The sequence below is a fragment of the Mandrillus leucophaeus genome, unplaced genomic scaffold (assembly GCF_000951045.1).
Source record: "Mandrillus leucophaeus isolate KB7577 unplaced genomic scaffold, Mleu.le_1.0 Scaffold983, whole genome shotgun sequence".
Lineage (NCBI taxonomy): Eukaryota > Metazoa > Chordata > Mammalia > Primates > Cercopithecidae > Mandrillus > Mandrillus leucophaeus.
This window is the reverse complement of record NW_012110730.1, coordinates 94343-118149: the sequence shown is the minus strand read 5'-3', so window position 1 is coordinate 118149 and position 23807 is coordinate 94343. Positions and strand designations below refer to the sequence as shown.

The 23807-nt window shown below is 37.2% G+C and overlaps 2 protein-coding genes across 2 annotated transcripts in view; both read right to left on the bottom strand.

Annotated features, from left to right (window-relative positions):
• Nucleotides 1–976: 976 nt before the first annotated feature.
• LOC105532768 (transmembrane emp24 domain-containing protein 7) overlaps nucleotides 977–23807 on the bottom strand; it is a 43561-nt gene continuing 20730 nt past the window's right edge. Inside the window, exon 4 of the mRNA XM_011971044.1 lies at nucleotides 977–3647. Coding sequence (XP_011826434.1) covers nucleotide 3647 — 1 coding nt within the window. The 3' untranslated portion in view covers nucleotides 977–3646. The remainder of the gene's footprint in view (nucleotides 3648–23807) is intronic.
• Nucleotides 986–23807, bottom strand: part of LOC105532767 (TIR domain-containing adapter molecule 2) — a 39207-nt gene continuing 16385 nt past the window's right edge. The window contains exon 3 of the mRNA XM_011971042.1: nucleotides 986–3647. Within this exon, the coding sequence (XP_011826432.1) occupies nucleotides 2881–3588 (708 nt within the window). The 5' untranslated portion in view covers nucleotides 3589–3647 and the 3' untranslated portion in view covers nucleotides 986–2880. The remainder of the gene's footprint in view (nucleotides 3648–23807) is intronic.

Sequence of the window (23807 nt, the reverse complement as noted above, 5' to 3'; positions counted from 1 at the left end):
GCGGAGCTTGCAGTGAGCTGAGATCCGGCCACTGCACTCCAGCCTGGGCGACAGAGCGAGACTCTGTCTCAAAAAAAAAAAAAAAAAAAAAATATATATATATATATATATATATATAAAACATAAAATCTATCATTTTAGCCATATTTAAGTGTACAATTCAGTGGTATTAAGTACGTTTCGCAATGTTGTGTATCACCATTACCCATCACCACCCCCAACAGAAACTCTTGTACCCATTAAACAATTGCTCCCTATTCCTCCCTCCTCCCAGCCCCTAGTAACCTCTATTCTTTCTGTCTCTGTGAATCTACCTCATATAAGTGGAATCATATAATATTTGTCCTTTTGTATCTGGCTTATTTTACTTAGCATAATATTTTCAAGGTTCACCCATGTTATAACATGTATCAGAATTTCATTCCTTTTTAGAACTCAGTAATATTTCAGTATACGACTGGGTTTTTAATGACATCTTTGAGCCCCTGTACCTTGGTGAACCTCTTGTTAACAAGAGGTTTTTCTTATGGTTTAGGCCATGTGGCATGGGGTTTTCCTAACTGATACATAAGACTCAACTCGAGTTCTTCCCTGTAAAGCTCCAGGGTGGGCAATAAGGCCCAAAGAGTACTCAAAATGAAAGCTCTTCAGCATGATGCAAAATTTCCCAGATTTCCTGATATGTGTATGCACTTAGATATGTGTGTGTGCACATGCACATATGTACACAACACACAAACACATGACTAGCCCACACCTTTACCTGTTTTCATCCTCAGTTTAGCTATTTTGTTACAATTGATAATTTCAACACATATAATAATTCAGCACTTAACATTTTTCTTCATCATAAAAAAATATGGAACTCCAAATTGGGTGAGACATTGTATCTGGTGCTCTATGAAGTACAAATCGATGCTTCATTTCAAAATACTCTTCCACAATCTTCACTGGAGTTGAAAATAAACAAGTTTAGTCAAGAGTAAATAAAAACATTTATTTTAAAAATACCATTTAGCATCAACTGCCCCAAGTTTGGCAGACATGAAGAGTGGGCAGTTCATGTTTTATTAGTATATAAAATTGGCTTTACAGGAAGCATTATGGCAAAAAAATGAATACTTATTATGAAAACTGAAAAACAGAAGTGAGTAGTCAGCTACTATCAGAACACTAAGGCTAAGAAAATGTCGCCATGCAATGCAAACAATCTCCTCCTCTAGTAAGTGCTAACAGAATAGGAGGCTTGACTTACTTGCATGCTCCCCATAGAACGCTTTGGTTCATGGCTATGAAGAGGTAACTGCAGAAAGATGTGTGCAGATCCCAGTACTGGTAGGGGATATACAAGTGGGGATAAGAAGAAAGAAATTAAGCAAAATGTCTTTACTCAAGGATCTCTATAAACATTTATTTTTAAGAAAACCTGAGTAAGCATGTATATCTTTTTCTGTGACTTTAAAAGTGTAATGACAGCACTAAAAATCAATTATGCTGTCAATATACAAAAAAGATATTTTCATTTTAAGCATATATAAAGCCTTCTGCAACTATTATATATCACTTTATCAAATCTGAACTTTTTTGCTTGTTCCCTTTTGTGGTTCCTAGTTTTTCACATCCTCATAGAGGACAAAGGCCTTTAGAGATCCATCAATTCAACCCTTTCATTTCACATATAAAGGAGGGTAAATAGTTTGCCCACAGTTACATTCATCCTCAGTGGCAGAGATTGGATTAGAACCAGGTCTCATGATCCTGAAGAGTGCTTTTCTCATTACATGACATGACTCATTCTCCACCCCATCCCTGATCGCAAGTGGACGATACTCCCTCAGTCTCAGATGGGCAGAAGGGCTGTGGTGAAAAGAAACAATCCTGTTTGGGGCCTCTCTGGCTTGTTAGAAGCATGGGGCTCTAGAACAGGAGGTAATAAAATACATCTCCTTCTATCCAAAGTCTTTACAAATAACCCATTACACACACACATGCACACAGTCAGGCTACTTTGAAGACCTAAATGAGAAATACTTCCTGAGAAGAGGATTGTGTGTGAGGGAAACTTCTTTAAAGCTTCCATAAGAGAGGTTATTGATTTTAAAAGTGAGTATCTGGCCACTCACACAGTTATACGCCTTTTAGAAGCTCTGCAAATAAAGCCGTAGTTACAGATGATGACTAATATGAAGAGCTTTAAGCCCCAGGGGATGTCTGAACACCACTCCATGAAGTCCCTGACTACCACACTATCAAATGGGCTGTAAATCGGTGGTGGGAAACGCCTCTGAATATGCAGATTTCAGCAGAAAATACATTTGACTGGGTTCTTTTAGAAAGTTCCACCATTCTCACATCTATTTCTGATTTTATATGCATCAACACTCAATATGCTAAATGTTCTATTCTGGCAATTCATATTTCTAGGTGACAGTACCCGAAAGCTTATTGCAACATCCTTGAGATGCATCTCAGGAGGAAGTGTGATCAAATCTCCTGGGGCCATTTTTTTTCTGTGTCCTTTGAGATCAAAATTCAGAGAATAAAAGTGTTGTCACATTTTAAAAAATGTCTGTCATACAAGTTCTTGTTCAAGGTTCAGTACGAGGAATATGGATTGAGAATTCCTTTTTCATATCCATGAACTAGGAAAATTGTGAAAGAAAAGTCCTTGAAACTGACAATGTCAAGTTTACCGAAACATCAAAAAGTACCACAATTTTATAGATTGTCCTGCAGAAATTTATCTTTCTTGTGCTCCACAGGTTTCTTTAAGACTAAGACTCTCTTCTATTTAAACATTTCCTAGAAACTGCTTTCTCAAGTGAAGATTAATCATTTGGTTTACAAAACAGGAGCCAGTCACATGTTATATGTTTCGTCTCAGGCAATAAATTGTCTTTGTACCATATTTCTTGTCTCTTTCCATATAGTTTGTTGTGTCTTATACACAGACTCCTGAAAAATTCTTTCTACTTGTGTAGGAAAGCCACGACTTTCTTCCTCTAAGGCATTGATGGTTTGGAGGGCAAAGGGAGTCCTCTCTCGGGGAAGGGGGTTGTTCAGGGGCCGCATGGGTATAACAGAGTTGTATTTATGCTGCCTGTTAACAGAGTTCATTAGGGACGTATAGAACTGGAAATTACACCAGGTATCTCTTAAAAAGTTTTCAGTCAGTAATAAGATTGTCCATGCAGACCCATTTACGGCATCATCTAAATTCTGTAAATGCTGTCTGCCACATGGCATCTCAGCAAAGATTATTCCGGGTTTGATACCAAAGTCATCTTGTAGCAGATTCTGGACTCTGAGGGCTTCATCCGTGTCATCTTCTGCATGCAATATCACAAATTTGAGGAACACCTCTTCTTCAGCTTCTTCTTCAAGCATCTCTTCCACGCTTTGAGCTCCCTCCTGCTTTCTTGTTGACCCCTCTGTTATATTGCTGTGCTCAGCAACATTACACAAGGATAGGTCTTCAGACTTCTTGGAATCTGACTCATGATATCCTGGACTTGTATCCACACTGTGCCTTTTACCCCAAGAGAGAGAAAGAGGGCAAGAGTCTATTTTAGACTTCCCGATACCCATTATAAATATCCAAGGCAGAAGAGGAAAACTTTATGTATTTCTCAGCATTTCTTTTCAATCTAAAAGAAGTAACAAAACAGAAGAATATTATAGATTTAATCAAAACATTTAAAATGGAAAGTTTCATTCAACCTGAAAAGCTCAAAAAGATTATAATAGACAGATCCAACTACATAAATGACAAACAGATAATTGGGAAGCTAAACTACTAGCCTTTTGTAAGCTTCACAAGGGCTCTCAGAGGCAGCTGAAGGGTATGTTAAATAAAGGGTCCAATTTAATGGGAGATATTTGGAAAATGTAAATGGCGTTACATTAGCACTACAAACCTCCAGATTGAAATAAATGACGCTGGTATTTTCGTGAGAGGTACCACTCTATCTTTTTATGCAGTTTAAATCTAATTTCTCCATTATCAAATTACCATGCAGACTAGAAACAGGAAAGTCTAAAGAAACTGAATATTCAAATATTAAGCATAAATATATTTCGTATCAAGCACCAACAAAATAGAACACAAATATCCTAACAATGACTGGCAGCATCTCTACTGACTTAACATAAACGGAAAATCCGAAATGTCAAGTGAAATGATGTCCAGGATTCACTGGTTCAGAGCTTTTTTTTGTTTGTCAGGAGTCAGGCATTATGGTGATGGTGAACCTAACGGAGAATAAATTATAATAAGAGTGTGTGAAAAGTAAGAAATATCTTTTTCCAATAAATTCTGTAGCTACTGAAGAAAATATATTTATTCACCTAGGGAAAAATTAACATCTCAGTTTGGAAGTGAACTCTAGAAACAAAGACTTGAGACTTTCTCCAGTGAAATCAACGAAGAATGATTATAGTCTAGACTCAATTCTTGTTTTTTTTTGTTATTGTTGTTGTTATTTATTTATTTATTTATTTATTTTGAGACAAGGTCTGGCTCTGTTGCCCAGGATGGAGTGCAGTGGTGTGATCTCAACTTATTGCACTGTAACCTCTGCCTCTCAGGCTCAAGCCATACTCCCATCTCAGCTTCTGGAGTAGCTGCGACTACAGGTACACACCACCACACCTGGCTAATTTGGTTTTTTTGGAGGAGATGGGGTTTCATATGTTGCCCAGGTTGGTCTTGAACTTCTGGGCTCAAGCAATCCTTCCACCTCAGCCTCTCAAAGCTCTGGGATTACAGGTATGAGCTACTGCGCCTGGCCTAGACTCATTCTTTTATTAAAAAAAATTCTAAATTCAGAGTGGAAGAACCAGATCAACTGTGAAAGAAAAGTACACCATGTGAATCTAATTTAAATAACTCCTCAGAAAACGTTGGCAATATTCCTAATAAAACCCCCTAAACAGGCAGTTTCAAGGGGAATTCTTTTATCAAAAGACAACATTTAGAATATATAAATACAGGTTTCATATTTTCAAATATGAGCCACAGGCTATATTCCAGAGCATTTTTACTTATTCTTTATGGGCAAAGGCCAGACCTCAAGAAGAAATTATAACATTCATAACAACATAAGTAACATGGCTACATATGCCTAAATAATTCAGGTTTAGAAGAAACTGTTCAACAAAAGTGGTGAAAAGTGTCATGGGAACGAAAACCAAGGAAAAAAACATAGAGAATTTCATTCTAATGTATATGAGTAAAAATGTTTGCAGCTGCCTCTGACTAGTGAGGAAACTGCTGACCACTCCCTGTCATTCACTCTGTCTGTACTTTAGGTTCTCGCTCCATGGTATATTGTGCTAGTTACCAAGAGGTATTCTAAGGCATAATAACTCTAAAATGTGACATACATACATCCGAAATAATAAAACCAAATTAATTTGGACTCTCTTCACTGATTAGGATTCACTGCTGACTTTTGTTCCTGCATTATAAAAATTTTTGCTATGCAAAGTTGCAGAAAGAAGTTTCCCCTGAATGAGAAAACAATTGTTAAACCATCCAGAGGCATCTATTTTCTGTCAATTAAAATGATCTACACTTATCATTGAATTCAACACCATTATCTTAGTCACTAGCTGGTACAGACAAGTGCTTTGAAGGAATATAACAGCCATTTATAAAGAATATGAAAAACTTCTAGGGTAAGATAGTGTGTCAAGGCAGATCACAAAATCTTTTAAAATAAAAACAAAGAATTACAACTTCGACTTATTTTTCTTAAATGCCAGTTAGCAAAAAAAGAGCAAAAGACTTCAGAAATCTATGATGCATTGTTCCAACTTCCAAGCAGTGTCACCCACCTAATCACACCGAGAGAAAAAAGCTAGTGGCAATGTCTATAAAACTTCACTATAACCTTCTAATCTGGAGGGAGGGAGTAAGGAGACTGCCAAGGGAACAAGCTGTGGAAAGCTGTGCTGTTCATAACATCACTGTGACTCAGACATGGAGAGATGGTCAGGATTCATTACTGCAGTGTGGTTCCCAGGGCTGGGAGGAAGTGAGAGGACATGACTGTGCTTCACTGTGGGCTGATTAACTCCATCAATAAAAAGGGCTCTATTGGAACAAAGGAAAGGCATGGCATGCTGAAGGAAACCTGAAGTTGGCCAAAGGAATCCTGGAAAGCCTCCTTTAAAGTCCTCCTCCATCAGAACAATGAATACCAGGCTTAAAAAATTTAGGTTTCACCTCCTTACTTCAGTTAAATGGAAGGAGAGTGAGGGTGCCACTTGGGAGAAGCATGTGAGACCACTGTTCATAAAAATTAAAATGTGTATGTATATACATTTTCATTTACTTTTTTTTAAAAAAAGGTGGTGGTGTGTCTCCATCCATTCTGTTACTTATCCCCATGGTCTCCTGCTAGTGACCACTTTTATCAGTTTCTCCGGCATCTTTCCACTGTTTCTCTATGAACATATATTCTTATTTTTCTTTTTTTCAAAAATGTCCCAAAATTCAAAATAAGAATATTTTGAAAGAATATTCTTGTTATTCTTTTCAAAAAAAGTATCACTATTCATACGTATACATGGCATATAAATGCCAAACAGCAGTGGATAGATAAACATTAGTATACATTGCTTTTTCCCTTTATATCTGCAGGGCTTTCCATAACGGCGCATAGAGAACTTTCTCTTATTTCCAACTACATAATCATGCAGCATGTGGCTATCCCATAATCATTCCCTGTTCTTGGATATGTGAGTTGTTTCCAGTCTACTTCTAGGACAAACTATGCTGCAATGGATAATTTTGTACAAAAAGCATTTCATATGTGCACAAGTTTGTCTATAGAACAATTCCCCCAATGGGATTTCCATTTGGAACAGTGATTCATTTGGTCAAATTGCTCTCCATAGGGCTAAGCTTTTTTTTTTTTTTTAAAAAAAAAAAAAAACTTACAACTTGATAGAATGACACCCCAACTCTATCCCTTGCCCCAGAAAAGACATAAGACAAAAACTACCAATTACTATTCACCAAAGCCCAACAGGGTGAATCATATCCATCCCCTCAGGAAACAGAAATGTGAAGAAACATAATCAATCCAAATGGTGCCCTTAAACTAAAGTTCTGAAGGGAAGATCTTATCTGAGATAAGAAGGAAGGAGAGTCCAGAATGTATCCACTTTATATTTATGCAAAAGAGGACCCCAGTAGAATTCTCTATATTAAACAGAAGAGGAATGAAAGAAAAAAAAAAACATGGCAAATATGCTATGGTAAATATGTAAAATATTACAGGAAATATAAAAGAATATAAAGAAGAATCATAGCATACAAAAACAGATTTAAAATTCCATTTCATGAAGACTATGCACTCTGGAATAAGACTGCCTGAGTGTAAATCCCCTTCCTGCTATAAAATAACTGTGATTTTGTATAAATTAATCAATATAGTTTTGCTTTGATTTCATTATCTGTAAAATAATTATAGTCCCTATCCTTAGGGGTTTATGAAGATCAAAATGGCTTAGAATGGTGCTGGGCACATAGTAAGTAGTCAATAAATGTTAGCGGCTATTAATGCTATTAAATATGTAACAAAGAAGCTAAAAATTTTATACAACAAATGTTTACATTTTAGGATGGTGCTACTCAAAGTGTAGTCCACGAACAAGATGCCAGTCTCTGAACTGTTTCTTACCAATGAAGACTTAAGCAGATTGTGCCAGGATGTAAATCAACTACATCACTAATTTTGCTGTTTAGTTCAGCTGACATTTTTTTTCCTAGCAAGACACTCTCAAAGCAGGAAGCAGCATGGTTTACATTCTGGTGCATGCGTCTTAGATTACCATGGACAAGCACTTTGAGTACCCTTGCTCTAGGAGGTACTAAAAAGAATATGTAATCAATGAAACAAAAATAGCAAAGATGAGATAAATTAACAGAATTAGATAAAAAAGGGAGGCTAGAGACAAATCAAGGATCCAAACACTATTAGGAAAAAATAGAAACTGCAAAGGGGTGCCGTGGGGCTGGAGGGAGCCAAGGGTAGCCGAGAAGGAGATAAGCAAGAGGAGAAGCCAGGGGAGGATTTTGAGCAGAGGGGTGACATGATCTGACTAGTTTTCATAAGATCACTTTGGTTGCTGCATTGCGAATAGAAGGCAGGAAGGGAAGGGTGGAAGCAGGAACACTCATTAGGAGTCTGTTGCAGAAACCCAATAGTAACATGATGATGACTTGAACCAGGATGGCAGTAGCAAAAGTTGTGAGAAGTGGCTAAATTTGGGGCATATTTTGAAAGTAGAACTGAGAAGATTTGCTGATGATGTTGACTAGGCATTGAATATACAGTCTGTAGTGTAGGAGAAAGGTCCAACGGGGAGATGCATATTTGACCTTTATCTTTGTATAGATAGTATTTGAAAAAGACAATCTAAGATCATGAAAGACTACACAGGATTTTAAGGAGGTGAGTACAGATAGAAAAAGAAAGGCTGAGCCCTATGGCACGCCAACATTAGGAAGGTGGAGTTATTGTGGTCATTATTATTAAGATTAACTATTCCTGCAGTGATTTTTTATTTGTATCATGTTACAAATGATTTTTGGATAGTTGATGATCTGTCTTTATTTTAGATTTATGGCAATTTGTTAGTCACTTCTACCCATTACTGCTATGACAACATGCAATTCATAAACCATTAATAAAACCATTAATAAAAGTAGAGTGTTGGGAAAAAAACAGACAAACAAAATAGAACAGAACGAACCAGCAAAGGAGGCAGAAAAGAACTAGTCAGGAAGGTTGATGGGTTGATGGAAAACCAGAAGAGAGGGTACCCCAGCTGCTAAGGAAAGAAAACAATTCAAGAGAAAGATAGTACTTAATTGACTTCAAATGCTTATGATGGTCAAGTATGGTGACCGATGAATGTAGCAAGATTAAAATTGTAACATATTTAAAGTAATTGCACCTGGTACTGAATCCTTCAGCCTTGGAGAGCCTTTTTCTTTCATATCTGAACAGCACCATCTTGTGGCAAATATTTGTAAAATCAAGATTCCTGTGTTCAATTAATAAGTTTTGTTAATGTTTTATTGTTATTAATAAATATTTTGTTGGAAACTCACTCTGCAGCCAAACATGCTAGGTTTTAGAGATGTGAAGTCAGGAAAATTAAATAAGACAATTAGGACCCACTGCACAGGTGCTTTATTCAGCGTATCAGGTGCCATGAAAGCACTCAGGAGGGCCATCTGCAGCAGGGGACACTTCACACTTGCAAGACAAAGACAGGTGGACATTTTCTAGGCAGTGTAAACAGCACTTGAAAAACCACTGAGGTACCAGAGGGCAAAGACTATATGTTAGAATCATTTTGCACCAGATATTTATGGCTCAAGTCCACGAAGGAGGAGGTAGAAGAGGAAGGGAAAGAAGTGAGAGCAGGGGAAAGGTAAACTAGATTAAAAGAGGTTCCTTATAAGGAACCTAAGGTATTTTGCTCAGGACTTTGGCTTTCATCATGCTGGCAGACAGATAGCCCCCGGTAGGTGTTAAATACGAGTGATCTGGTCTGACTTGATGCAGGTTAAAGTAGTCCTAAAATTGTTGATGGTGAATATTACAGATGATATGGTGACCTATGGGACTTTGGGTTGTACCTGTTAGAGAGAAGGTGAGTGCACTTTTGTTTATATGAAAGAGAGTTGTATTCTATTGGAAGATGGCATACCATTATAGCTATTGCTGTTGTCTGGAAGTTTAGGCTTGCAAAGAAACTAGGCTACAGGACTGGAAGATGCTAGACTGGGAGAACAATTAGTTAAGAGGCTGCTACAATAGTATAGGTGAGAAAGCAGAGCCCCAAACAGATGAAGTGATAGTGGAGACAAAGATATGTAGGACGTAATGGGGGTGGCAGAGAGGGAAGAGTCAGGGATGCCTTCCAAGCTTGTGCCTTGTGTAACTTGGTGGATGATGGTGCCATTCACTGAGAAAAGCAATATAATCAGGATGAAGTGGGTTGGGGATGACCAAGTAATCCAGTCTGGGACCTATGGAGCTTGCTGCCCATGGCCTCCAAGAGTTGTCCAGTAGGCACGTGGACATGTAGGTCTGGGGCATAAAAGAGCATTTTGGATTGGGGATACAAGTTAGGTGCTTGCTTAAATCATGTGAGTAACTGAGAATAGTAGTGAAAAGAGAGGAGAGAGAGCTAAAGACAGAATCAATGACTTAAGAGCATATGCAGGGTGAGGGGCCCATAATGGAGCAGGAGTGGCCCAGGAGTAGCAGGAAAATCAGACACAGAATGGGATCTGAAAGCCAAGGGAGGAGAGGGCTTCAGCAGTGGTCAGCACCCATGGCTGCCAAGAAGTCAGCATCCACTGCATTTAGCACCTTGACATTCAGAGGAAAAGGTTGGCTGAGAGGGAAAGGAAAGGCCAATACTCACACAACTAAATGTAGGGTCAGGAGAGGCTTTCATTAAGAGAAGAAATACTTGGAATGCTTACAAACTGAAGGGAATTTGCTAGTAAAGAGAAAGAGGGTGTAATACAAGTGTAGAAGCTTCTTAGAATTAAGGTCTTATCCTCTTGGACACTGGGTAAGCTCTGTCTCTCCACCACTGCTCCTTTTCTGAAGAGGAATAGGATACTTAACTCTTGAGTGTGCTGGGTCACAGGATAATGTCTGTGATGAATATTACAGATGATACAGTGATGATGGGACTTCAGGTTGTACCTTTTAGAGAGAGGGTGAGTCCACTTCTGTTTATATGAAGGAGAGTTGCATTGTAATGGGAGATAGCATACCATTACAGCTATTGCTGTTGTCTAGAAGTTTAGGTTTGAAAAGAAGGGTGTCCGTGACGTTAATTAGCCAAAGGGGTGTTCTCTGCATCTGCTGCAGTATCTACTAGAGATTTGTTCATCCAAAATTTATTCCTGTCTCTTTTTACTGTATCTTCCTGTACTTTATGTACCACAAGTACTAAAAACTTTTATCTCCCAGACTCCCTCGATGCTAGGTTTCCTAAATGTAATTTAAGTTCACCAATCGGATGTACTTACATGTCTGAGTTAAATATGCCAGGAGGTAGAACATGAAGCACCTGTTTTGCTGGCTACGATTCTGGTAGAGTTGGTGTAATTAAGGAGCTGGCTGCTTCCTGATTTGGCAGGAGGCTTCTGAGTGTGCCAAAAGCCCCAGGCAAGTAGACAAGTCTGTTATGTGGCTTTGAGAGGTGTTTCTAGAAACCCAACCTAGAGTGCAGTTCTTCAACTTTCCCAGTAATACTGTACATCTTGTAATATCTCATAATACATACCTTTCTACTTAAATTAGCTAGAGTAGATTCTGTTGTTCACAACTAAACTGTGATTGATACAACATCCAAAACACACTCTACCACCTGCTTCTGTAAATAAATTTTTATTGGAAGGCAGACATGTCCCTTCATTGATGTATGTGTCTGTGGCTTACTTCATACTACAAAGGCAGAGTTGAGTATTGCAACAGAAATCATATAGCCCATAAAGCCTACAATATTTACTCCCTGGCCCTTTACTAAAAGTTTGCTGATCCCTCAACTACAGCACGGGAGTGTGCCAAGCTCTGCTGAGCTGTCAGGACACAATAGAACAGATCTGTGCCAGCCAGAGGAGAAACATGTAGACTATTCTTAGACTTCTTAGACACTGGAAATATTAAAAAATCGCATCTAGGGTAATAAGTATTTTCAGGAACAGAATGAGTAGAATTTGAGTCCATCTTGATCTTAGATTGAAATAACATTCTTGAGAATCAGCTGTCATTTGTTTTCTTTCTTTGGGGGATTGCAGAGAATCAATAAGGATGGCAAAGGCCCAGCCTAAATAAAAGGATTATCAAATATCAAATATTACCTATTGGCATTTATTTACAGTTAGAGTAAGCCAGTACCTATACTTTTCATTCTTAGCTATTAGAGCTTGCATTAGAAAGGTTAGAGTTACGGGATCTATCAAAGCCTAGCACTCTGTATCTTTCCTTCACGGCACTAATCAGAATTAATTATTTATGTGTATGGTTATCTGCTTAGTTTCTCATCTTTCCCTCTATACTGTAAACTCGATCAGAACAAGGATCAACTTGTCTTATTCGTCACTGTATTCCCAGAGCCTAGCATATAGTTAGCATTCAAGAAATGCTTTTTGAATGAATAAATTAATTAGACAGCTCCAAAGATATGACAGAATTCTGTAGCTTTAGAGAGACAGCCAAACAGATAGCTTTTGATCATCCCTATTATATAAATCATTGACTCAACCAGAATAGAAAGTAACCAATCAAAATATATTTGGTTGGATTTTCAAAATGATCAATTATGCTACATCTTTTTAAAAACTATGTGAATATAGGGTTTGGCGCAGTTGTTCATGCCTGTAATTCCAATACTTTGAGAAGTCGAGGTGGGAGGATCACTTATGGCCAGGAGTTTGAGACCAGCCTGGGCAACATAGCAAGACCCCATGACTACAAAAAACATTTAATAAATAAATTTAAAAAGCATGAAGATTACTTGAGCACAGGTGTTTGGGGCTTCAGTGAGGCATGATTGCACCACTGCACTCCAGTCTAGGCAACAGAGCAAGGCACTGTCTCAAAAAAAAGAAAAAGTTATGTGAATATAAATATGACATATGCATTATACATAATATGGAAAACGGAAAAGATTACAAAGTAGACAAAAGGACCATTATCTATCAAGAAATGAAATATGAAAACTTTCCATAGTGCTTCCCATACCTGGATTCAGAAATTTCTGTACAAGTTGGTTGTCTTATTGACAGAAAGCAATATTAATGTACATTTTCTAAATTGCTTTAGTTTGGTTTTTGTTTTAACGAGGGAAATCCTTTCAGGGGATACATTGTATTAAAAAACTCAAGTTCACTTTCTTTATTACCCATCCATATCCTATCTATTAGCTACAGATGTATACAGATGTCTCAGCCGCTGACAATCAGTTTTCTTTAAGATATTTCAGGTTCTTGTTTTCACTTTTGCTCTCCTGCTTTTACTTGCATGTCGTACTTGTTTTATATCTTTCCCTTTAGAACCATCATCTTATCTTTCTCTTCCAAAGATAAAGGCTACAATGGAAAGAGGAAAAAACTCCTATGAAAAGTTATCTAACTCTCTATTATGGCTTTAAAGTCACGAAAAGCATTTTCCAAGATCCATTTAACTATGTCATCATGTCTCTGTCTCTCTCGCATCTCCTCCTTCTCAGTCTCCTTTACTAAATGCTCTTTCTTGGCCTGTTTCTCAAATATCAAAATGTGGCTATTGGAAGCTTCCACTTCTAGTACTGGTGGACTAGGTAATTTGGATCAATGCTACTGCTGAGGATAACTAGAGAAGCTAGACAAAACAGGGAAAAAAAAAAAGAGGCTTGAAGCATCAGAGAACTACTGACATAGTGAAGAATTATGGAACACAAATCCAGAAGATAGAAACCCAGAGACAACTTTCCCCCTAGAGTATTTTTCAAGTCCAGAAGAAGAAAGCTGGTGTTGTGCTTTTTGACAGCCCCTCATGGCTAACGAGATAAAAGTGTGATTCCAGTCACGTGCTTTGGGTTGGGACCCTGAAGGCTACACCTAGGTGTAAGGGTGATCTAAAAACAGACTGATCCTCCCAGGAATTGAAGCATTCTTTTTAATAACCCCCATCACTGAAATCAGATTAAAGTGATCACAGATTGTTACCGCTGCCAGGAACCCGGCAGAAGCAAAAATTAAATCCTCTCTGGAAGAAGACAAGAAAACCAGCAAACGCAGCTGACAATAGAAATAAATCTATGTAGATTTCAAACTTTTATTAATAACTATGATTGCACAAGGGGAGGAAAGATTGAGAATTTTGTCAGATAACTACAAACTTAAAAAGGCATGGCAGGTAAGAAAAAAAAAATCTAAAATTGAAAAATATAGTCATTGAAATTAAGAATTGAGTGGGTGGATTTATCGTTAGATTAGGTCAGCAGAAGAAGGAACTCACGAACTAGAAAACAAGCTAGAAAAAACCCTTCGGAATAAGGCAGAGAAAAAAAAGAGAATTAAACCAAAGCAGTAATTTAAGAGATAATGTGAAGACTCTGCAATATTAAAGAAAGACATCAAATCACACATTTTTAAAAGTCCTATGAAACTCAAGGAAAATAAAAAGAAAACCACATCTAGCTTCAACACAGTAAAACTGCTAAGAGCCAATAGCAAAGAAAAAAGTCTTAAAAATAGCAACAGAAAATAGATTACCTTAAAAGATGCAACAATAAGAATGCTTCTCAAGAGAAATAATGATAGCTTTAACGTGCTGAAAGAAAATAGCTGCTAATCTAGAGTCATATACACAGTGAAAGAAAGCACAAATAACCAATGTCAGAAATGAAAATGGGATCTCAGTGATGATCTTGCAGACCCTAAAATGTAATAAAAAGATTATGACCAAGCATATATAAACAAAAGTGAGAACTGAGATGAAATAAACACATTCCTAGAAATACACAACTTCTCAAAACAGACACAGAAGAAATAACCTGAATTCAATTATTCTTTTTCTTCAACTTTTAACTTCAGAGGTACATTTACAGGATATGCAGGATTACTACATATGTAAATGTGTACCATGATGGTTTGCTGCACAGATCATCACATCACCTAGGTATTAAGCCCAGCACCCACTAGCTATTCTTCCTAATCCTCTCTCTCAATTATTATTAAAGATATAAATTCATAATTGGAAATCTCCCCAAAAAGAAAACTCCAGGTTCAAATGGTAGCCAGGGAAGTCTATCAAATATGTAAAGAAAAAAATAATAAAACTAGAAGATTAAAAAAGAGGAAAAATTTCCCAACTCATGTTTATGAGCCAGCATAATCATGACACCAAGGACTGATGTGAATATTACAAAAACGAAAATTATAGCTCTAACTCATGATTTCTTCAAAAATCATAAACAAAATATTGGAAAAATGGATCCTTTTTATAAAAAGGAAAATACATCACAACCAAGTTGGGTTTATTTTAGGGATGCAAGGTTGATCTGACAGGTAAAAATTGATCAATGTGGCTGGGTGTGGTGGCTCATGCCTGTAATCCCAGCACTTTGGGAGGCCAAGGTGGGCAGATCATTTTAAGGCCAGGAGTTCAAGACCAACCTGACCAACATGGCAAAACTCCATCTTTACTAAAAATACAAAAATTAGCCAGGTGTGGTGCCACACACCTGTAATCCCAGCTACTCAGGTGGGTGAGGCAGGAGAATTGCTTGAACCCAGGAGGCGGAGGTTGCAGTGAACCGAGATCCTGTCACTGCACTCCAGCCTGGGTGACAGAATGAGATCCTGTCTCAAAAAAAAAAAAAAAAAAAAAAAAAAATCAATGTAACTAATCACATTGACAATTAGAAATAAAAATCTTTTGATAAAATTTAACATCCATTCATTATACAAACTCTTAGCAAACTGGAAATAAGAGGGTCTTCTATCATCTGAAAATTTAAAAAATTACCAGAACTACTAAAAGATAAGCAAGTTTAGCAAGAACATGGATATAAGGTCAACATAAACAATTTGAATGTATTTTTGAATACCAATAACAAAGATAAAAGATACAATTACAAAAAATGTCATTTTTCAATAGATCAAAAAATATCAAATAGTTGGGCATACATCTAACCAAAAAAAGGGGCAAGATTTCCACGCAGAAATATTAGTGAGATAAAATATAAAAGGAAAATACTAAATAAATGCACATATATATCATGTTTATTATTTGAAATATTCAATATAGTAAAGATGCCAATTCTCTCTAAATTGATATATAGACTCAATGCAATACCAATCAAAATCTCAACAAGACTTTTTTAAGTTGAGTTTTACAGGTTCAATTCCAGAATTTCTATGGAAATATAAAGGGTAAGAATAGTCAATACACTTGGAAGAATAAGTTGGGAGGACTTGCTCTATCGGGCATCAACACTTACTATAAAGTTACAATAATGAAGACAATGTAATACGGCAGAATGTTAGACAAATTGCTAATAGAATGGGATAAGGAGCTCTGAAACAGATTCACACATATATGGACACTTGATGTACAACAAAAGAGGTACTGCAGAGTAGCGGGGAAAAGAAAAAATCTTTGGGAAAAATGACTGTAGGTCAGAAAATGGTTACATGGGTGATTATTTATTCAACTATATACTTTGCTCTATGCACTTTTGTGTTCTATGTTATTACTATATAAAAACATTTTTCAAAAATGTGAGTATCACGCTTGGTCCTTTTCTCTTCTGCCAGGATACTCAGCCTTCTCAGCTCTGTAACTTCATCCATGCCTGAAATGTGTTTCCTCTGACTAAAATGACCTTTGTAACATTATCTACTTATTTTTTTAAAAGTGATCAAATTAAAATATATTACAGTACTTACAGTATGATCCCAATTCTGTGTTAAAATTACACTGAATATGTGCATCTTTGCATATGCTTGCTTAAAAGTGTGTGTATGTATACATACATATTCACATACACCCAAACACACATATGGTTGTGTGCTTTCCTATGCAATACCAATCCATGAGAGCACTGTTTGTCTTAGATGTCTTTTTATAATTTTAAATAAACAAATGTATGTAAGCATGTGTGTTTAAATACCAAATAGCAGAGTTATACATTTTTTGCTAGTAGATCAGTCAGCTTAGGAGACTAAGTTCTGTCACTGGCTCTTAGCCAAGAAATACAAAATTATTCAACTTACTAAGTTTTCATCAGTCTGAATGGCAGCTTGACAAGGTGTTTATACTGTGTGCCAAAATGTTGTTTTCTAGCAAACAGTTTTCATGCATAACGTCTACATAAAAGTGACAGTGGCTAGACCTGTTAGAAAAAAATATAGATGTTTTGGCTAAAAGTACTTTCAGGAAATGACCACAGAAAAAAGAGGATACAAAAGCAGGCAATTAGGAATTGGTGAAATCTTTTGGCATTAAGAAGGTACTATAAATACCCTTGCAGCCTGGGAGGAGGAGGACTGACTCACAATTGGATAAACTGAAATAAATGATGGCTAAAGGCGTATCATGACTTTAGGAGATTTTTTTAGGAGACAAGCTCATCCCCATCTGAGATGACAGATACAGACTCAATTCAGTCTGTGACTTGTTTCCAAACAGCACTCCCTTCTCTAGGTTTGTAGCACCCCTGACTCTGCACACGACTCTGACATGATTCCAAGGGAGACTGGGCCACAAGAACTAATATGAGTGATAGATATCAAACGGGGCTTGGTACAGTCATTCCCTCTGTTGACCAGAGTTTGCTTACTGGGTCAAGCTAATAGTACCCTGGGCCATAATAGGCATTCAATAAGTATAGGGTAAATGGACACATGGACAGACAGATGGATCAACCAATCAGTCAATCAATCTTTCCTCTTCAATCTTCTCTGCCTCGGTCAATGATACTAATATCCTCTTTACCTATGAAGACAGAAACCTAGAAATTATTCTCATATTCTTTCACCCATTCAAACAAACCCTCCCCATAACTCCACCCACTAAACTTTAGGTCCTGCTAATAACTCTGTCTCCTAAACATATTTGTCTCTTTTCTCATTCTCTCCATTCCCTGCCTATGCTTTAGTTCAAGACCTATATTATTCCTCCTTAGAGGATTACAGATTCCCATAATATCCAACTAGTTTCATTGCCTCCAGTCTCTTTCCTCTTTACATCATTTCTAGATAGATCTTTCTGCAATGGAAAACTGATCCTGTTTTTCTCTTGCTTAAAGATCCCTTTGATAATACGCTAATGCCTTCAAGAAAAACTCTATGTTATGGGAATAACATTCTAGGCCCTCTATGATCCAGTCTCTCCTTTTATCCATAACATTTGCTCCTACCATGTTACTCTTGAGACTTCTAATATCCACCTGTTTACAGTTTCCCCAAATGTCATGTCTTACCTCCATGTTCCATCTTAGAATATACCCTTCCCCAACCATCAACATGAATAGCTCCTTTTTATGATTCAAGACACTACTCAAGGATTGCATTTCCTTTTATCTCCAAGTTAAATTAAGTACTCATTCTCTGTATATCCATAATATCTGGTTCACATCTCTTATAATATGTATTGCACAGCACTCTTAATTTGTCTTACTTGCTGACCTGGAAGGTAGCTTGGATCTCATTTTCCTAGACTTCTCCATCATGGTAAATGGCATTATCATTTGTCCTGTTCTGACCCAAAACCTGGGGTATCCTTGACGCCTTCCTCTTACTCTCCTATTCCTACACTTCCAAGTGATCACCAAGTCCTGTGTATCTAATTCTAACAGACAATCTCAAATCGTTTCAAGTTTCCTCTCTACCACATTTTCATTCTAGATCAATGTCTCTACCCTGGTCTCTGCGTTGCCTCCTAATTGGTCCCCTACTCTCAGTCAGTCTAATCTATTCTCCACTCAACAGCGAGGATGATCTTTCAAAACATCTGATTTGACTTACTCCCATTTATAACCCTGCATTGGCTTCCTACTGTGCTTGATATAAAAATTTCTTGATATGACAAATAATACCCTGCATAGCCTGACTACTTCAGCTCCAACCCCATCTCATGCTTTTCTCCACTTTGTTCCTCCGGCTCCCTGCACATGGGTCTTCATGGGTCTGTGAGAGTTGTCAGAACCAAAATCGAGTCACTAGTGTTAAAAAAACCAGACAATCAGAGCCAGGGAAGGCCATGAAGGAAAGGTTCTTATACATATATGCCTAGTAACCAGAATTATCAAAAAAAGTCTCCACAAAAACCAGAACCTTGCACAAATGCCATCACAGTCCTATACAAAAAGTACTTCTGCGAGAACATCTGCCCAGCAACTTCCTGTCCAACTTCAGACTGGTGCCACCCTTGTTATTTATCCACAAGCCAAAAATAATATCTCAAAACAAGTATGTAAACCTCCTCATTTTTACTTTGAAAATTTTTGTCTGCCTTTACTTCCCTGAGTACACACAATTTACTATGGAACACATATTCCCACTGCAATGCCCATTTCTGAATAAATATTACTTTCTTTTAGAGAGCCTCTCTCTCTGTTATCTAGGTTGACAGACCTTTTTGTCAGTTTCTCAAACTGGCTTAGCTTTCTCTTGTCATGAAATCTATGGAGATATTTTCTTGCAAATTTGAAGTGTGAGTTAGATGACTATATTTTATTATCATAAGAGATCTTGTACATAGCGTCATAAGCTAGTTAAAATTCCACTGGAGGTAAAAATCAAAATATCCCAAACCTGGGGAATGACAATATTAACTATGTCACATTATTCATATGACTGAATCCTATTAAACCATTAAAAATGTTTAGAATGTTATAATTTTAATGACATGAGAAAATGCTTCTCATGACACGAAAATGAAATGTAATTAAAGCAAAAAGAACTGACTATAAGATAGTATACAGAATATGATTTCAGCTTTGTTAAACAAAATGCAGTACAGTCATCTCTTGGTATACTTAAGGTTAGAGAAGACTGACTCTAGGAGTTCCAGGACCCCTGAATATACCAAAATCCAAGAATACTCAAGTCTCACAGTCAGCCTGCACAGCCTGCCTATACGAAAAGTAACCTCTCCATATGTGTGGCTTTTGAATCCTGGAATACTGCATTTTTGATCCATGTTTTGTTCGAGAAAATCCACATATGAGGGGAGCCACATAATACAAACCCGTGTTGTTCATGGGCCAAGTGAATACCAAAAAAGTAACATTGATACTCTGTGAATGGTATAAGCATAAGAATATATAAATGTGTGTGAATATATGTATTCTTTCATGTATGTATATGTGAAGAACTCACATATGTTCTTCACATGTACGTATATAGACACATACATGTTCACTTTTTCAAACGATGATCATACAATCTGAAAAAATAGTTTTTTAGTAAATAAAAATTCATTTTCTAGGCTTTATATTTTTATAAATATCAATTATGTCAGTAATTGTCAACAATTATGTCAATTATGTCGACCTGATTTCCATCTAAATAGTAACTTCCTTATACATATATATCTTTTCCAACGCCTTTGGTAAGTGTCTTCCTTACAAGCTCTATCTGTACATTCCAAATGAGTTTGGCCTATCTCCAGGTGTAGCTCTATTTCATCTGTTTTTTATTCATATGCAAATATTCCAAGAGCTTGGGTTTGCTAACTCTAAACCAAATAGGGCTTCTCCAATACTCTTCTTAAGTACCAGAAGACAGAACATTCATCTTCATAGTATCTAAAACAGGTCCTTGAGCAAGTCAATGTTTAAAAAATGCTTCTATCTGATCTTTACCTGGGCACTGCTTTTTCATCTTGTGGACCCTATCTCTTCACTCAGTTGCTAGGAAGCTCCAGATTAATGAGCGCTCTGGCCAACAGACAGAAGCTTATGGCAGGTGTTTTGATGCTATTAATAACTTCACTCCTAGCTTCCGCTTAACCCTCCTACTCTTCTCTTTGTTCCATATTCCAAATCTACTTATTTTATTTAATCTCATTTTGGAAATATTTATTTAAGTATCTTAAATCCTAATTCTAAAATGAGAAGGAATTTTCTTCTTTTCCTTTAAAAGAAGGGGCAATAGTACCTGTGCTACTGATAACAGAACCAGTTCCTAGGGATTAAAATGAGAAATAAGGATTATAAATTAAACAATCTTTTAGTTGCTACACCTCTTCATAAAGATGAAAATATTGTTTTTCATTTCTACATAGTCCTCAAGAGAGAACTGGAGCCAGGTGCAGTGGTATGTGCCTCTAGTCCCAGCTATTTGGAAGGTTGAGGTGGGAAGATTGCTTGAGCCCATGAGTTTAAGGCCTGCCTGGGCAACACAGCAAGACCTTGTCTCAAAAAAAAAAAAAAAAGAGTTGAATGTATATAATATCTTATAAAATCTTGACAACTCTGATATTGGTTTAGTCACTGCAGAACTTAGAAACTTGTATATTCTTCTCTGAACAAGAGTCTTTATTTTTCTTCTTCCCATAAACTACCTGTTGCTGGTACCATTCAAAGAGTCTCCAAATGTTAGATTATTGCTTCCTATTTCCCATTGCCCCTACTGGTGGGGGTAAGGGGGTAACTGGCCCCCACCAAATATTCCTTTTAGTGAACTGGATATTTTTCTTCCATTTTCTGCATCTAAAAATAAAAACTGATGTTAAAGGGCAAATCTCCAAATCGGGAAGAGATTTTATAAAAACACAGAATTTAAAGGCAAACTGTCTATCTTATCAAAATTAGGCTAAAAAGAAAAATGGTTGTGCTTTTTTAATATTAGAGAACTCAAGCAACCAACAATGTTTTAAAGGTGCCATAAGCTTCATGGAATACTAGAGAGTAGCATTCAGTATTTAATAACAACCTACCGCACAAGTCCAGCAGCAAAACAGATCTTGCTGCAATAGCACAGTAACCTTTGAGGTAGCATGCTAACAGAGAAGTGAGGGAGTACAGTGTGCAATGGTCTAGCAGAGACCCGCTGCAGGCAAAGGCAACAGCAGCACAATCAGTGTTACTACAGTGGAGTGGGTGAGAGGGAAATCAGAAGATGAGTTCAGAGAAGTAGTCAGGGACTAGATCATACAGGGCTTTAAAGCCATTGTAAGTCTGTTTTTTTTTTTGTTTGTTTGTTTTTGTGTGTGTGTGTGTGTGTGTGTGTGTTTTATTTGTGTTTCTTTGTTGTTGCTTTTTGTGATTCTGATGAGAAGGTTTTGAAGGGAAATGAAAGTTCTGAGTATGTATGACAAAAATCACTGCTGTTTGGAAAAGACTATAGAGGAGGAAGGGCAGAGGCAGAGACTTCTCAATCATGTAGGTAGGACTGTGGCTTAGCTTACAGAGAGAGGGAGAGGTGGGCAGATTTGGATCTTTTGTTTCAAGACAGAGTGAACAGAATTTGCTGGATGCTTGGATGCGGGGTCTGACCTAAAAAGAGAAGTCAAGAGTAATTTCCTAGAATTCCGGTCTACTTGAATGGCAGTAACTGAGGCTGTTTATTGAGATAAGGGGAGGGAGCTGAGGGGAAACAGAGGGAGAACTTGGTGAGTGTGGCATCAGTAGTTCTGTCTGTCCATACTAAATTTAAATGCCTATCAGACTTCCAAATGGAAATGCTGAGTAACCAGCTGGACATACACATCTGGAGCTCAGAAGAGCAGTAAAGCTAGAAATAAAATTTTGGAAGTCATTAGCTGATAGATGTTATTTATAGCCAAGGAATATGCCTTGGGATAGAAATTGTCCTGGGAGAAAGTATGGCTAGAAAAATATGGCCAAGAAATGAATTTTGTGGCATACTAAGATTTAGTGGTGGGGAAGCCTGGAGACACAAAGAAGCAGAATGAAATGCAGGAGAATGTGGTGACCTGGAAGCCAAGTGAAGAAAAAAGAATATTAGTGCAGAACATTAGTGAAGAAGAAAGAATATTAAGGAGGAGGGAGTGATCAAATGCTACTGAGGGGTCAGGAAAGATAAGAACTGTGCACAGATACGGGATTTCACAAGACAGCCATTGGCAATGTCAGGTCCATGTAGGGGGTAATGGGGACAAAAAGCCTCAGATGAGAGGGGGTAGGAAGAAACAGGGGAAATGAAAATGGAGACTTAGAGGTAAATCTTTCAAAGACGATTTTTGTTTGTTTGTTATAAAAAGAAGCAAAGTAGTAGAGTGGGACCTAGAATGGGATGTGTGGTCTAGGGGGATTAAAGACAAAAGATTTAACAGCAGATATCTGTTAAATGAATACATTTTAAGAATATCATAAGGAACAAATGACTCAACAGATAGATAGGTGTGCATGATTCAACAGTGTAAACATGATTTGTACTTCAAGTTCCATACAGTAAGACGTACATGTCACATTTACTTTGCTTCAAATGCAGGTGTCAATATCCTATATCTGCTTATCTATTTTCTGACTTGAATGAAATATAAAATGGAGTGGCTTAACTCCATTGATAACCAACCTACTACTTCAAAATATTAAAATGTAAGGATTGATGGGCTGATAGGTGCAGCAAACCACCATGGCACACGTTTATGTATGTAACAAACCTGCACAAGTATCCCAGAACATAAAATGAAATTAAATAATAAAAAAATAGAAATCCAGATTCTGGAAATCAAGCTTACCAAATTAAACTTTCAGAGGTAGGGGGGATGCATTTTAAACAAAAGTCCCAAATGCGTCTTCCCATCAGGCTTGTTTGAAAAACACTAATCTAAGGAATACTAAACACTTGGAGAAGGACAAGTTCTTCTCCTTTGTAGACGTGCAATGCGGGTTCAGGAGATAACACTTCAACTCTATACAGTGGTGTATTTTTACCTCCAGATCATATAGCCTTTCTCACCCTTGCTTTCCAAAATTAAAAGGATAAATTAAAAAAATAATGTGAGAATATTTTAAAAGACTTTCTTTTTTTAAAAAAAGTTTACTACCATGGAAAGCTGGTGAGGTCCTAATATACTGAAAAACAGCTCACAACTGCCAGTCAAACTATTTTTATCCAAATTAGCTTTGGACAAAAAACCAAGTAGGAAAAACCCACGCCAAAACCTCCAGCACTGGTTCAGTGTGCCTGGCAGGGGCTCATCCAGAGCCTTTAGAGCATTTAAGACTCTGGGCTATTTGCTTATGGTTCTGAGGTGTATTTTCGAAAATGGGTTTTCTAGTCAAAATGAAACAAAAAG